The sequence below is a fragment of the Protomyctophum parallelum genome (genome assembly GCF_964188405.1).
Source record: "Protomyctophum parallelum genome assembly, chromosome: 11".
Taxonomy (NCBI): Eukaryota; Metazoa; Chordata; class Actinopteri; order Myctophiformes; family Myctophidae; genus Protomyctophum; species Protomyctophum parallelum.
Window position 1 is genome coordinate 30,909,729 of NC_139707.1, and position 16,673 is coordinate 30,926,401.

Genomic DNA, 16,673 nt, shown 5'->3' on the forward strand with positions numbered 1-16,673 from the left:
GGTATCTTAAGAAGTAAAGCCATCTCAGCCAAAATAACCTCGTTTTTTGTTTGAATGCCTATGAACGTAAGAAAACACAATGAACCACTCAGACAACTATTCCACAATCTCTGAATGCTAGCATCTGAACGTGCACCTCCTGAAAGCTTAGAAAGGAAGCTGTTGGTCTGTCATTTCAGCTCAAAATATCTGTGACTAATTTGATTTAAAGTAGGACAAATATACGCGACTGCAAACTTTGGAAATGGAAATGGAACTTTGACAGTCAAAGTATTTGAAAAGGGAGGCAACAGCCTAGCTTGAGAAGCTGATGCAGGACACACACGTTGTGCGCCTCAGCTGTAATCAGATGTCAGCTTGGTTGATTGAATAAGTGTTTCTAATCAGCCATGCATTTCCATACTGCAATCACAGACCATTGTCGCAACATTTAAATTATGGCTCCGTCTTACCATTTTGATCTCCGCTAATGCTACCGCACACAATGCTGCTGCCACAGACGCCCCAGCCTCCACCTTTCTAGTTCAGAGTCTTTGCATGGCTGCAGAGGTGAAAATCAACTTTTGTGCGTGTGTGTGTGTGTGTGTGTGTGTGTGTGTGTGTGTTTGTGTGTGTGTGTGTGTGTGTGTGTGTGTGTGTGTGTGTGTGTGTGTGTGTGTGTGTGTGTGTGTGTGTGTGTGTGTGTGTGTGTGTGTGCGTGTGTGCGTGCGTGCCTGTGTGTGTGTGTGTGTGTGTGTGTGTGTGCGTGTGCCTGTGTGTGTGCGTGCGTGCGTGCGTGCCTGTGTGTGTTCAGTGGCCAGGCCTGTGAGCGCCAGGCTGTGTGCCGGGGAGGAGCTGCCCTCGGCCGCCCAGCACTGCTTCATCCCCTGTCCACAGGACTGCCTGCTCTCCCCCTGGTCTCCCTGGGGAGCCTGTCTGCACCACGACTGCCACGAGCTGCAGGGACGCAAAGGTACGGAGGCACACACTGACACAGAGGAAGCCAAACTCAGTGAATAGGAGACTTTGACAACAATTCTTGGGAGAAGCCAAGAGATAAAGTGATAGAGAACACCAGAAAGACAGCAATAAGAGAGAGAGAGAGAGAGAGAGACCGGAAGTTTAGCCCACGGTCCCAAGAGGAGGGAAGTGTAATACTGGCAGACCTATCTCTCTCTTGAGTGTGTGTGTGTGGGGGAAGGGGGGGGCTGCACGTGTGTGTGCACGTGTGCGTACTGTATGTGTGGGTGGGCATGAAGCAATGCCATATTTACAGTAAAGATTTACAGTATAATACAGTATGTGAGCTGTGTGTGTGTGTGTGTGTGTTGTGCGTGCGTGCGTGCGTGCATGAATGTGGTGGTGATAGTGACTGTGTATACACATGTCCATGCTGTGCTAAAAGAAACAGGGCAGGATGACCTGGTCCATGCATGAACATCCCCAGAGAGAGCGAGAAAAACACAGATTGTTCAGGTCAACGATCGCTCCCTCAGCGCCGCGTACAGCATCTATCCCACGGCAGCATGAACCGTGTGATTGCCATGCCACCGTTAATATAGCTCTGGGAACCACCAACACACAGGTTCCGCTGTCCCCCAACCCCCCCCCCCCCCCCCCCCCCCCCCCCCACACACACACACACACACACACACACACACCCCCTGCTCACCGCTAATTTCCTTTCTGATAGCATTCATAAAGGAGTGGACACGTACAGCTCTGGAAGCAACAGCATATCGTTATTGCCCGGGCAGAGAGACCTTGTATCTACTATATCTCCATATTTCAACTTACAATCAACATAATACTAACTAGATAAAGTGCCAATCGGCACAGGTCTCCACCAGGATTCTTCCTCAGCCTAGTGGGAATATGCGTGCACAGTTTCATCGCAATCGGACGCTGCGTTGACTCGTGAGGAGTTGTGGCCATTTGCTACCCCTGAAAACTGTAGGAGCCAATCGTGGCCAATCAGGATGGAATATGAGAAATCAAACAAACATGTGTTGATCACATGACTATGGAGATCATGTGTACCGATTTGCGTGAAATGTGGATAAAATCTGAAGGAGTAATAATAGAAAATGTGTTTTACATATGTGGGCCTCCTGGTGGCGCTATAAAGAGCAGATGTGAAAAATTCCAGACAAAGGTTTTTCCTTGGCCTCTAGGGAGTTGGCATACAAAGTGATCCACAGATTCGTGCAGTTAGAGGTAAAACACTTTTCGGCCAGTTATAGCGCCACCTTGAGGCTGAGTTGAAATTGTTCATGTGGCATTTTGTCCTCGGCCTAGTGGGAATGTGTGTGCACAATTTCAAGGAAATCATGCGATGTGTTCATGATTTGCAGCATTTTGTTTGAAACTGAGCACTCCTGTGAACTTTGGAAGCCAATCTTAACCAATCAGGATGGAGTCTGAGAAATTTGAAAGACCTGTTTCGTTGAATGGCTCTAGAGAGACTGTGTACCAATTTGCGTGATGTTTGGACAAAATCTGTAGGTGTACTGTGCAAAAACTTGTTTTGCACAAAGCGGCCTCCTGGTGGCGCTATAACAGGCCGTTCTGGAAAGTTTGGGGCAGAGGTTCATCGTTGGCATCCAGGGAGTGTGTGTGCAAAATTTGGCATCGACCGGGTTAACGGTGGCCGAGATTAGCTGCCAACGGACACACGGACACACGGACGGACACACGGACGGACGGAGTGCAAAACATACTCTCCCCACATGCCTTCGGCCTGGTGGAGGCAATAATGGATTGCATTTTACAGCACTTTTCTATGCACTACATGCACAGTCAACGCCACTGAACGCCAGCGTCCTCACTTCCCCACATTCACACACCAATGGTGGCAACCACTGGAGGCAAGGTGGGGTTCAGTGTCTTGCTCGGGGACACTTCGACATTTCGCAACATTCGCCACATTTGATGCTTTTGTGTGATGCTGTATGATGATCAAGTAGTAGGGTGTTAATTTATCATATGAAAAAACACAAACTGTTAAAATATGGAGACAGGTTTCCTGAAAAGTAATTTTTTTGGACATTCCACCCAATCACTGGCACTGCTCTCCCGTGGCGTTGGCGTGGGCTGGCGTTCATTGTTATGATGATCCAGACTGTTTACACAGGTGGACCTTGGGCGGCGGAGCTTCTGTTGTTTCTCTCTGCGCTCTGCTCCGCTGTGTCTGATGTGTGTCCCCATGGGATCCTACTGTTTACCCGGCTGTGGAACAAACCAGGCACCAGGATGCCTTAACATTGTCATGCTCCAATTCACTGTATCTAGAATTACCTCTCATCTCAAACCGTTACGTCCCTTTTTTCACCACACTGTCATCGTCTGATTCTCAATCTGAGGCAGCACACATTCTCAACCGTTTTCATTTCATTTCATTTCATTTCAAGGAGTTTAATGCATTAGGCCACAGACCCCCCCCCCCCCCCCACACACACACACACACACACACACACACACACACACACTCACACTCACACTCACACTCACACTCACACTCACACACACACACGCACACGCACACGCACACACACACACACACACACACACACGCACACACACACACACACACACACACACACACACACACACACACACACACACACACACACACACACACACTTTTTAATCTCTGGGAACCCAGTCTACACTGTACAATGCTCAGTGTTCATTTAATTCCGAGTGTGTTAAATTAACCCATAGATCCACAACCCTGGTGGGCCGTGTACTCTGGTGTTGAGAAACGGTGGTCTGACTCTAGCAGACACAACCAGAAATGTACAGTAGAATGAAGCAGTTAACATAGAGACCATTGAAGTAGGGGATTTCTCCCAGTCGTCTGCTCTGAAATAAATCTGATATGACCAGCCTTGAATTATTCATATCCAAGGGGATGCATCCAGGGCAAATTGTCTTTCACAGTTTGTGACGCGGGCAACAGCAGCCGAGTACCCAGAAGCAATCGATCCATGCAGTCTCTCTGCCAGCTTTGCGAGCAGACCTGGTCAGGAGGACCCACCGGATCAGGCCCCTTGACTTCCAGATGATTGGTGGATGCAATTTGTCCGGAGGTTAGACAGCCTCGTCTGTAGAGGAAAACAAGGGCTAACCAAGGGGCAAGAAGAACAAGGCTTGGCTTATAGTGTTCAGCTCATGGATTCCAGCTGCCCCCCCCCCCCCCCCCGAAGTATCTGAGAGCATGCTGTATCTAGGAACCGCAGTTTATTCTGGCAATTTCCATCCATAAGAACATTATGACATAAGGGACCTGGAGCAAACCATTGGTCGATAGAGACTAGATTACAACCTGGTGGTGTCCAGCATGTAATAACTGTGAAGATATACTGTACATAGTTTCTGACAAAGAGCTCTGAAAGAAATCATTGGAACAGAAACAAAGGAATAACTAGATAAAGTGCCAATCGGCACAGGTCTCCACCAGGATTCTTCCTCAGCCTAGTGGGAATATGCGTGCACAGTTTCATCGCAATCGGACGCTGCGTTGAGGAGTTGTGGCCATTTGCTACTCCTGAAAACTGTAGGAGCCAATCGTGGCCAATCAGGATGGAATATGAGAAATCAAACAAACCTGTCTTGATCACATGACTATGGAGATCATGTGTACCGATTTGCGTGAAATTTGGATAAAATCTGAAGGAGTAATAATAGAAAATGTGTTTTACATATGTCGGCCTCCTGGTGGCGCTATAAAGAGCAGATGTGAAAAATTCCAGGCAAAGGTTTTTCCTTGGCCTCTAGGGAGTTGGCATACAAAGTTATCCACAGATCTGTGCAGTTAGAGGTAAAAACACTTTTCGGCCAGTTATAGCGCCACCTTGAGGCTGAGTTGAAATTGTTCATGTGGCATTTTGTCCTCGGCCTAGTGGGAATGTGGGTGCACAATTTCACGGAAATCACGCAATGTGTTCATGATTTGCAGCATTTTGTTTGAAACTGAGCACTCCTGTGAATTTTGGAAGCCAATCTTAACCAATCAGGATGGAGTCTGAGAAATCTGAAAGACCGGTTTTGTTGAATGGCTCTAGAGAGACTGTGTACCAATTTGCGTGATGTTTGGACAAAATCTGTAGGTGTACTGTGCAAAAACTTGTTTTGCACAAAGCGGCCTCCTGGTGGCGCTATAACAGGCCGTTCTGGAAAGTTTGGGGCAGAGGTTCATGGTTGGCATCCAGGGAGTGTGTGTGCAAAATTTGGCATCGACCGGGTTAACGGTGGCCGAGATTAGCTGCTCACGGACGGACGGACGGACGGACGGACGGACGGACGGACGGAGTGCAAAACATACTCTCCCCCATGCCTTCGGCTGGTGGAGACAATAATAATCACGAAATAATTCCACAAGCGGCGATTAACGGTTTCTACGCAGAAGATGAAAATGAGAAGATGGTAAGAGGAAGAAGAGGAAGATGATGACTTTCAGAAGAATGTGAAGATGATGAAGAAACAGAATAAAGTGTAATTTAGTTGTTCGCAGTAAGGTTTTCATTCACAACCTTCACATAGTGAGGGAGTATCACTTTCACTGCTGCACAAACCTAGGTGATGCCCATTGTTCGGTTATTCAGCTTGTCCTGCTTGGCCCCCGACCAGCCGAAGAAAGACCACATTGATTAAAACTAAACCGAAGAATGAACTAAGTGTCCTAATGTTAATGACGAATGATGACAAATTCAAACGTGCCTTTATGGTTTTTATTAACTTACGGTACTTACAGAAAACAAACACATATACATGAACACACTTTATCACTTCCCATACAAATAAGTGCATGCTCAATTTCCGATACATGTGGTATTTTTACCCTGTTCTATATTGGCTATGTCTCTTGAATATTTCAGATGGTAGAAGATTATTATTGTTTTGCTAAACACCCTATGACCCTATGAATGTGTATGTGACCTCTGTTCCCTTTCTTTCACTTCATAGTGAGGAGAACTAATACTGTAGATCATTCATCAGAACTACACTCATGGCTCTTAGATGGTATAAAGCGGATTCAACTCAGCTGCAGTAGTAGTAGTTAGTTAATAGTAGTTAGGTTTTAAACATTGGGGACGCTTCCCCTGCAGTTATGTTGCACCTGTTGTCCGAGTAGGCCTACTTAGTGCAGTAGCCATTGTGATAGTACTTGGAGGCCAGTCTCTGACAATCAATCAATCAAACAAACAAACTTTATTGTCACACCACAGTTACAGGTAAAAGTGAGGTGAAACTCTTATTTATGCAGGCCATCAGTTTAGCAAATTGAAAGAATTTGAAATGAAAAGCAGCATGTTAAAATCTGCATCGTGTGAGTTAAAAATCCTACATTGCATGTGGTGGATCCACTGCAGGGCAAGTCAGTATCATGAAACTTAGAAAGTCCAGCATGAAATGCTAGTGCTGGACATGCATGCTCCATCCCGGTTATGCAACACCCTGCTATCCGACTGACTAGACGCCAGGCACGGAACTCCCTCAAGTTATTGTCGGTGACGCACGCACCAGAGTTGAAGTTGGTCGGTCAGACGGTCCTCGAGATACGTGCAAACTACAGATGCACGCACACGCACAGATGCATGGACAGACGGGACGAGATTTTGCACATTGACACTAGGATTTCTGACCAAATGCCTCACTGTCCACTGACTTCCCACTGGGTCCTCAGGGGTACACACACAGGGGCATGCACGCAGGCATGCACGCACGCACGCACGCACGCACGCACGCATGCACGCACGCACGCACGCACGCACGCACGCACAACGCACGTACGCACACACACACACACACACACACACATACACACATACATACATACATACATACACAGATATTCTGTCCATTTATAGATAAGGCTTAATGGATTAATAGATTGGAAAGCTGGTTTTAGAGGTCTTTGGTGGTGTTCATTGCAACCTGAGGTCGCATTTACTATGAAAACCTGCATTTCCGTGTGTCACGTCACACATCCATATATGGTCACGCCTCCATGACGCCAATTAAATAAAAGACAATGAAAAAAGGTCCATATGATTTTGTATTTTATGTACTTGTTCATTGTTTAATCAAAGGCTGTTTTTCTATGTTGGAGATGATTTCATTTAAATTTCTGTTTAATTGTATTCATTAGTTTGTGTTCTCAAATCAAATTGATTATAAAATGGTGCAACTTTTGACAAAATATAAGTCAAAACATGGACAATGGGTGGTTTATGCCTCACTCGGTTGGTGTCTGGTGTTTAGATCTCTGTCATGTTTTCCATCCAGGCCCCAACAATGGCTGTGCTGACAGAAATGATCTAATGTGTGCTTCAAGTTCTTTATGGTTGTTTCCAAGGCGACCCCATTGCACGACTGACGCTCAGGATTTATGAGCGGGAACAAGGCACAAAGTAAAAAGTAAAAACCGGCGAGAATCCTACACAAGGCTTGAACCCCCCCTCCCCCTCCCCAGCAGAGTAGACGACATTGATGCATGAGAAGGTTTGCTGTGTTTTGTGTTTGCCCAACACACCAGACTGTAGGGCTTTCGGCTATTATTCCATATGTGTTCAGATCTCCACAATCACTGTCTATTGTCTTTCGTGTGTGCGAAAGTGGTGGTGCCCTCTGTTACCATCTGTATTTCACCACATGTATACCCAGCGTCTGGTATTCTGGTGAACATTTGGTGAAATATATGTGAAGTATTTATTTTCTCACCACAGGGACATGACGTTTCGAACCTCACGGCTCTTCATCAGACCAACAACAACAAAACAACAACCTAAAACACGATCAATAAACAATAAAAACAGGGCAGGAATATCAGTGAAAGTGCAAGTGCACTCTAAAGTTACTGTTATTTAACAGTCTACAAGTTCTTAATATCTCCCATTAAAACATGTTGTGACTCTTGTGAGCTTGGACTTTTCATAGATTTTTACAGAAACATCTTCAGCAATATGAATAATTGAATATGCAATTTGTCTGACTTTTAGACAAGTCATTGTACTGTATTTTCCATTTCTTTGCCTAAAATGAGTTGGGAGAGGATCTGTGTACACGTGTGTATTGCTACAATACAAACATGTACAGATATTGTTGTGTATGTAATTTTTTATCTGTGTATAGGTCCCCCTCTAAAATGAGATGCTGCATCTCAAGATGGATTCTGACCAAATTACGGAATATAAAATTATGACTTTGGCTACCTTAAAGATGTTCATGCCTTGGCCCTTGTTAGAATCTATACAACGGAAACAAGCCTAATTGTAAAGGCAACTTTTCAAAGGAAGGATGCCAGTGAGGGATATGGTGTGAAGCTCTTTCCAACGCGTGGTGATGATGACAGTAAATCAGGTCGTCTCGTTGAGTGCATTTAAAAGGTTTTATTTTGCTTGCAGGGTGGATAAGGCATAACATAAACCGGGTATTTAACTTAAACTTAAACAATACCTCGTGATGCAAAAATAAACAAAGGATAACTCAAAACAACTGAAAACAAACAAAACACGCACGGTTGAAAAACTGTGTGGCTTCCCTGTAGCGTTTCCCAAAATCCCTGCTGCCGTGCACCTGTGACACATACAAGTAGGCTCGGCTGTGCCTGTGATTGACTGAACCCGCCTATTCCCAGGTTGTCATAGCAACTTCACAAAAATTTACCACAGAATAAAATGATCAAATTGGCTACAACACTAATTGTTTAGTTTTCAATAACGTTATCAATCAATCAATCAATACACAATTTTCTAAAGCTACTGCAGTCTGGCGGCTTTACACCAGCCTTGTTATATAGCTCAGTAGAACAAACAAACACTTACAGAATGTCACAGAAATAATTATGTTCTCTTTGGCTTTTGAAAATCAGTTGAGATAAGGTGGCTGGGCACCGGCATTTTAATTTATTTCTTAAAATGAAATAAATAAATAAATAAAACAGGTTAGGACAAGATCAAAACTGTATGTCACCTTCTATATTGGCTATGATGTCCACCCCAGCACTAGGATACCATGGCAGCAGGAAGAACAAAGCATCCAGCTACTGTACCTCTGCAACTTCTGCGATCTCATCTGTTGGTCAGGGCGAAACAAATCGTTTAGACTCTGCTTTTTAATTGGCAATCAAATGTTCCGACAGCCCGTTGAGAGCTAAAATAGTCGATGTGAGGGCCTTGTAAGTTGTACCCACTGCCACTCAGGCCCCAATTGAGCTTCTGCACGAGCCAAACAGTTGACAGAATTGGCAGAGTTGGCTGTGAGGTCATCTCAATGACCTAGACGGCCAATAAATAAGGATGCCTGCAGATAACCACAGGCACACAAACACTCTCTCTTTTATCCATTTCTCTCTGCCCTCTTTCCCTACAGGGGGCAGCCTTTCCGGGCACATGATCACTTAAGGATAACGTGATCCCCCAATTTACAGACAGTGAATGCCACGATTGCTAGTACAGTATGTGTTATTATAGGCTGCTACTTCCAAGTACAGTATAATAAACTAGTATATAATGATAAAACGTTTTTGATCAGCTCAATTGATCAACTCAATAGCGCAATCGGATCAAGCTGGAACAGTGGATCAGTGGTTCTCAAAGTGGGGTCCAGATACCCTCGTGGTTCCTTGAGAGTCTGTAACTGACAGTGAACAAATGGAACCAAATAGACGCTAATGGGTCCATTTGGTTCCATTTGTTTGAGAACCACTGCACTGACTGCAGTAGATCATAAAGAGGATCTCATCCCCCAACCTTACCCCCCCCCCCCCCCCCCCCACACACACACACACACACACCATTCCACTCACCCTATCCTCTACCCTTCTCTTCTACTGTATCACCTTTTCTCTCTAACAACGTATCCTGTTGCTTCGCCCTCCCGCCCCCCCCATCGATTCCCCCCTGCAGGTTTCCGACAGAGAAGGAGACAGGTGTTGTGGGAGCCTGGCGACCACCAGGCGAGCTGCCCTCACCTCGTGGAGTCCATCCCCTGTGAAGACCCCGCCTGCTACGTGTGGCGAATCCAGCCAGGGGAGAGATGCGTGCCTGCCAAAGGAGCCTGCGGCCCGGGCACTGCAGCGCGCAACGTCACCTGCATCGACCTTGAAGGTACTGTACTGCCTCGTTTCTTCTTTCCATCTTGCTGCAGTGGTGGAAAGTAACTAAGTACATTTTTATTCAAGTACTGTACTACTGTACGTAGTATTTTTCAATGCTTACACAAATTCTTATTTTTATTTTTTACACCACCACAAACTATACATTAATCAATTAATCCCTATTTTATCTACAAAGCTCACACCACGTTGACAGCTTGCAGATCGGCTATATTCGAGAGATGAAAGCCTTTGAAAAACGCTTGTGAAATGGGACTTTCTGCATAATAACTACCGTACTTTTACTTTTGAGTTTCTTAGAACGACAATGCTGGAGCTTATAGTATACTATACCAAAGAATTTCAACCACGTTTTACATCCGTAGTATGAGTTTTTGTACCTGTTAAGCCTGATATATACTTAGCTGGTGAATATCAGATCTACAAGCTCACAACATGTCACATTCATGGCTCGTGAGCTTGTAGATCTGCTATTTACTGTACTAACAATATACGTATGAGTTTTCTCAGTGTTGAGTTCGTTTTTGTACCTATCCCTTTGTACCTTTAGCCCTGCTCCCAATTCGGCTGCAATGGGAAAACATGTCACAGACTGACTAAATAAGCAATTTAAACGAATGTTTCAATTCCGTCGCTTATATTTTATTTTCGGACTATTTTGCAAACATCTGTAGGCGCCTTTTCTTTTTGGATACGATGTGGGAAAAAAGTTAGTCATCTGTGACTTTCGCCGGACCCCGATGGAGCATAAACTCATCTCGGAGCTATCGCGGAGGGAGGTTCCAAACGGTGTTTCCATAACCCATATGAATAAGTTCATTCAGGGTTGAGTTTGTTTGTTTTTTTACCTGTAATCACTGTGAGTTTTCCCACTGTTGCGTGAGTCTCCCATGCCGCTGTTCGCAAATTAGCCCGAGGGGACTACAGCAGCGGGGACTGTTTTGGTGCCGTTCAAAATCCAGTACAAATGCTTGCAAATCGCTTGCCAGCGGGGGCATCATTTACATGGAGCCAAGCCTGGACGGCAGCCCGTATTCAAGAGTATAATTAGGCCTATAAGCCAGGCATGGTTTGCAAACAGCTGCATAAATAAACAAGGCCATGGCCAGAGTCTTCCTGTGCTGTGTTCCTGATGTTGCCTAAGCAGTTGAACAGCATTGTGTGATGTGTGAGGCCTGAGGTAGAATGTGATCCATTTATCCGCCTTCCCGTCAGCACCACCAGCACAGCAATGTATTATTCATGAGGGGACGGTCGCTGCAGTTTACACGCACGGCAAAAATTAAAAGTCAGAATCATGGCTCAAGTACTAGGGCCTTAATTGTTCACCTCCGCAGATTATAAACCTAATTGCGTCTTTCTTTCGTGCGTGTTTTATTATCCTGTCACAATGTATTATGTGAGCGTTTGTCAGGGAGCCAGTGGCGGGTCGAAATGTATTACCCAATGGGGGAACCTAACAAGCTTTGACAGGACGTACGCTTCGACGGGTTTGAGAGAGAACCTTATGAAATTATCTTTGATACAGTAGTTCTATTGTTAGCGACTGTTGACAAGTTGTTTACCGGCACTTCCCGTAATTGGCTCATTGGACTTACTACTGAAGCTCAATGCGTTAGTCTTCCATCTAGCACCAGCAATGTCAGGGCCAAGATGATTGTGTTGTCTAGCATCCTGCATGAGCAGTTTTTCTCTAAACCTTTCAGGCTGATGCCACCCTGCACACAATACAAGGCCACCAATACAGTCAATCAATCTCACTGATTTATGGGTAAGCTGGCTAAATTGAAGGTGACAAGCACATAATGGCACCGAACCCATTATCAGCCTTTGAAATGTAACACTTGCACAGTAGATGTTTTGTATTTCAATCAATCAAACTTTATTTAAAATATAGGCCATTTCTATTTTAAAATACAAGCAAACAGAACAAAACAAATACAGAGAAATACATACGACAAGGCGATGGGACGTTTGTGTAAACGCAAAGCATAGGCAAGCATGTGTGTGCACAGGAAACACACAGACCTATTTGTTAGACTCAAATACAGACATGATCTACGTTGGCAAGACCTATACTGTAGAGTGTATCGGTGGAATACCGCTCAAGGAAATGAAATCACACTTTACAAATCTGTTTACATTCTCCGTGAATGAAACACATGGTGTTATTGGTCGAAAAATATCATATCCGGGGGAAATACATCTGACGATACTTCCGCCGATACACTCTCTGCCAGTCTGCCTTAGGTTTTGACCAGGCCTTTCTCTTCGCAGATGAGTATAAGGCTGGGACGGAGGCTAGACATGATGAGGATGAGAGATGAGGTAAAATTGAGGTTTGACTGTCTGTAAAGGCCAAGGCGAAAACAAGAGTCTTAAGAAGATGGCTTCGATGGATGGGCAGATCGAATGTGGAGGGGGAGCCTATTCCAAAGCCTAGGAACAGCCACCACAGAGGCATGGTCGCCCTTTGTTTTAGTGGGGGTTTTGGAAAAAAGTGTATAGTGAAAGGTCAGCTGACCTCAGGGATGAGGCCTCTCAATCGGACATATAGGGCTCCATTTTCGTCTGATCTTTCTAAATACACTGTTTTGGGATTTACCACTAAAGTTGGTATTTTGGTTACCTGTCTAAATCCCTAAAACACCTCCGTTATATTTGCATACAGTAGGTGTGGTTTGGGTGTTACAATAATTAAACCAATCACCAGTCCACGTGCAATTGCATTCAAGAGATCCCTTATCCGTTGCCCGTTATTGCTATATTGCTTCATAGCCTTACGGTCTATAGCCCATGGAAGAGTGTTGCGTTGCACCCCCAGCCCAGCGGCTGAATTGTGGGCTGCGTTGCGGGTAAAGGCTGGGCTGCGTTGCGGGTAAAGGCGGCGACGAAATTGGAGCCCATAGCGTTCTACTAATTCATCCATATTGAGTGGGGCTAGCCCATTTTAGAGATTTTAAATATTTTTTAAATTAATTCTTTATGTAACTGGGAGCCAATGGAGTGTTGCCAGAACTGGAGAGACGTGATCGCAGTATTTGTTGCTCATCATTTTGTCCTAAAGAGTCACTTTGATGAAAGGCTGTATTGTGCATTATAACCAAGCAGAACCGAGCCTGCATGGCTGTGTTATTTGAAATGCTCTGTTACCTCTGCTTAATTTGTGCAAGTTGCTGGGGACATGACAATATGCTGAGAGTGATGCAGTCGTCACACAGAGTGACTCGGGGAAACAGGCTGAGATAGAGTAAAATAGATGGAGAAGGAAGAAAGAGAAGGCAAAATAACCGACTGTCTGCAGGAGTTGACACAGTGCTGACGGGCTCCATTCACACTCTGATCAGATGAGCGTGTCTGGACTGCACCCTCATTACCACTGACCACACAGCTACACCAGCTGCCATGCTGAGAAACTGCAGCACTCCCCACTTTTTTACACTTTTGTGCACTTTCACTTTCTGGATGGATAGACGGATGGATAGATGATATTATTATTTTTTTAGAGCCACCATATTTTGGTACAATATTTTCAAAAATGTGCCATCTCACAGCACGCCACAAACTGACACGCTGTGAGCTTGTGGATCTGCTATTTTGGAAATTATGGAAACTCGTCTACTGTACACTTCAAGGCACAGTTCTTTCTTCAGAGGATAGAGAACATTTTCTTCCCCTTTTGTTTTTCAGAGACAGGCCAATATTAAATTAGCATGGAAGGGAAACCGCACCTATGTTATAATTTGGCATGGAAATAAAGTGTAAATAAATATGGAAATGAGTGTTGGAACAACAACATCCACGCCAGCCCCATATACTCCCCGTATAGTCAAGGCTGTTATTTCAGAACTGGAAAAAGTCCACCCAGGAAAACTCACCCAAGCTCTGCAGAAACACATTCAAGGATACTTACAGTGTGTCATCAATACACATTACATTTGAGTTAATACTAGTAAGAAAGGCTTACTGAGCATCGCCAGTGGTGGAAAGTAGCTTAAGTACATTTACTCAAGTACTGTACTTAGTACTTTTTTTTCTTCTTCTTAATACTTACTTAAGATTTAGATGTTTTATAACTAAATATATACCACTTAAACCAAAATTACTTATTTTCTATCTATTTTTTGTGAAATACTCCTTTAGGCTAGTCTATACTGTACGTATTTCGGCTATTTGAAAAATAGCTGATCAACAAGCTCACAACGTGTTATATGGTTGACTGGAGATGGTCAGGGCTGTCTTTTCTGTTATTGTGGGTTAAAGCTTGTTGATCTGCAATTTTTCTGCGAAAGCCTTAATTGCCCACATTAAAGATGCTGGGGTTTAGGGGGTTAAGTTAATATCAATATGAATCAGTGTTCTAAACCAATTGTTAATGCCAACTCTTGTGAGCTGACTAAGATAAGCTACTGTGAAAACAGAAATTAGGGCTGCACGATTCATTGAAAAGTAATCAAAAGATTTTGATTTAATTTTTTTCAATAATGTCACCGTGAAACTTGCTAATTAAATTCAAACATCTTATTTGGTCAACTGTTGCACCTTGCCCTCGTCTCCTCACCATTACACGAGGATTAAACAAGAACATTGTACGAGCCGTTCTCTAACATCTGTCCAGCTCACAGAGCCACAAAGACATCTCAGAGACCATGACGAACCAAAGCTATTGGAAAACATCCGAGGCACTCAAGGGGGTAATAGATTTTAAAAGCCTTTAATTTGTTCAATGGTAGGAACAAAAGTTACATTTTACGTTTAACTTTGGTCAAGCCATGAAGTATTAAAGGCTTTTGAAAATTGAAATCCATTACCCTGTCGACGAGTCAGTGCCTTGTATGTTTTTCAGTAGCTTTGAACTTCTAGGATCATAGACAATATATGTAGACACTGCACTGGATCTACATCAAATATCTACTAGATCTACGTCTGCACAATAATCTTTTTTCTGCTTGATAACTATTACTGCAATTATACGTAATATATGTTTTTTAATATAAAGACACATTTTTAATTCAACTAAGTATCCTGTGTCATAACATAACTAAATGTCTGACATTTGTAACAAACAAAACCACTTGGAAATTGATTGAGAATTCGGTGAGTTATGATTATTCTATTACGGAGAGACCTTTTATTATGGAGAGACCTCCTGCATCAATAGACCTCCTGCTAGACATACTGTACATTAGGCATGGCTTGCCCCTCCTGTCAATATGGCAGCCACATTGACGCATCGCTTCAATGAACAGCATGCATGAGCATCTACGTGAATATTATCTGTGACGAGGAATGCTAAACTGAAGACACACCTTTTTACACTCATCTTCTTGACTATATACTGCATTCATACTGGCGGCTACAAAGCTACCAACTACCAAGCCATGCAGTGAAATGAAGATACAAACAGATGACCAACACTTTTTGATGCTTTTGATGCTTGCTTAAAATACACAAAATAAAGTTGAGCTGGCTTCAACTTCATACTAGCACAGAGCTACAAAACGATCATGTTGTTTTGCATGAGCTCCACACAATATCTGCCTGAAATTGCTGAAATACAAATTATATCCATCGGCCAGTTCCCTGTTCTTTTTAATCCAAGTATTTAGGCTATATCTTCATTGTTATCGCTTTCCGGACGCACACTTATTAACGTTAACGAGCTCGTTGAGCAACACTCGCCAACAAGTTTTCGCTGCTATTGTGAACACAGCATTACAATTACATAACCATTTGGCCTCTGATAAGCACAATCAGCAGCATTAAGGGCAGCAGTGGCTCAGGTATAGAGCAGCTGTTCAACCTCCAAATTCCCCTGGCTTAGTGCCGCTAACGGCTCGGTTGCATGGTGCCTTGCATGATTTTGTCGCCATTGGTATGTGAATGTGTGTGTACATGGGTGAATGTATACCCCACTTTGAGATCACTATTCTAAGTAGTTCCCCCTACCGCATAGTACCGCATATCTGTACTGTTGTCAGACATTTTGTAAATCCAATCATTTGCCCCATTTAATCAAGAAACTTACGTGGAACAAAAGCTGAATACAGTGGAATAATGACGGGTTCAGGACAGGTGGGTGACATGGCAAAGAAAAGACTGGCACATTTTGAGGAATGGTTATGAACATTGTCCGGTGACTGTACTTTGAAAGCTCAAATACAATGATGTTCTCAATGTAAGAACAGGAATGCTGACAGTGTTTAAAATGTGAATGAATGTCTGTCTCACTTTGCTACCAGACAATGCTCTGGTGAAATAATGAGAACATTATAGGCTACATAATGAAAAGAGGCTTACCGACTTCTGATTCAATTTCTTCCGGCACAAAATAGAGAAGTATTGTAGCTACAGTACTTTTTATGTAGCAGCGAGTGACAGGTACACTGTACCAGGCCAGCTTAAAACTTTTGCAGTTTCATTGGGAGGTTTTTGTGAGATTTCATGGAGATAGCAGCTCCAGTGATATGCAATGCAATGTTTTCCCCACTTTGTTCCTAGACTGAGCAAGCATTTGGTTTCCAATTCACCCCCCGGCAAGAAGTGCTCTCCATTTCATGCCTGAAAACTCTGG

The 16,673-nt window shown here is 43.8% G+C and overlaps 1 protein-coding gene across 1 annotated transcript in view; it reads left to right on the forward strand.

The window, feature by feature from the left end:
- thsd7ba (thrombospondin, type I, domain containing 7Ba) overlaps nt 1-16,673 on the forward strand; it is a 255,663-nt gene that overhangs the window by 125,403 nt on the left and 113,587 nt on the right. The window contains exons 7-8 of the mRNA XM_083776564.1: nt 794-952; nt 9,891-10,091. Of these exons, the coding sequence (XP_083632690.1) occupies nt 794-952; nt 9,891-10,091 (360 nt within the window). The remainder of the gene's footprint in view (nt 1-793; nt 953-9,890; nt 10,092-16,673) is intronic.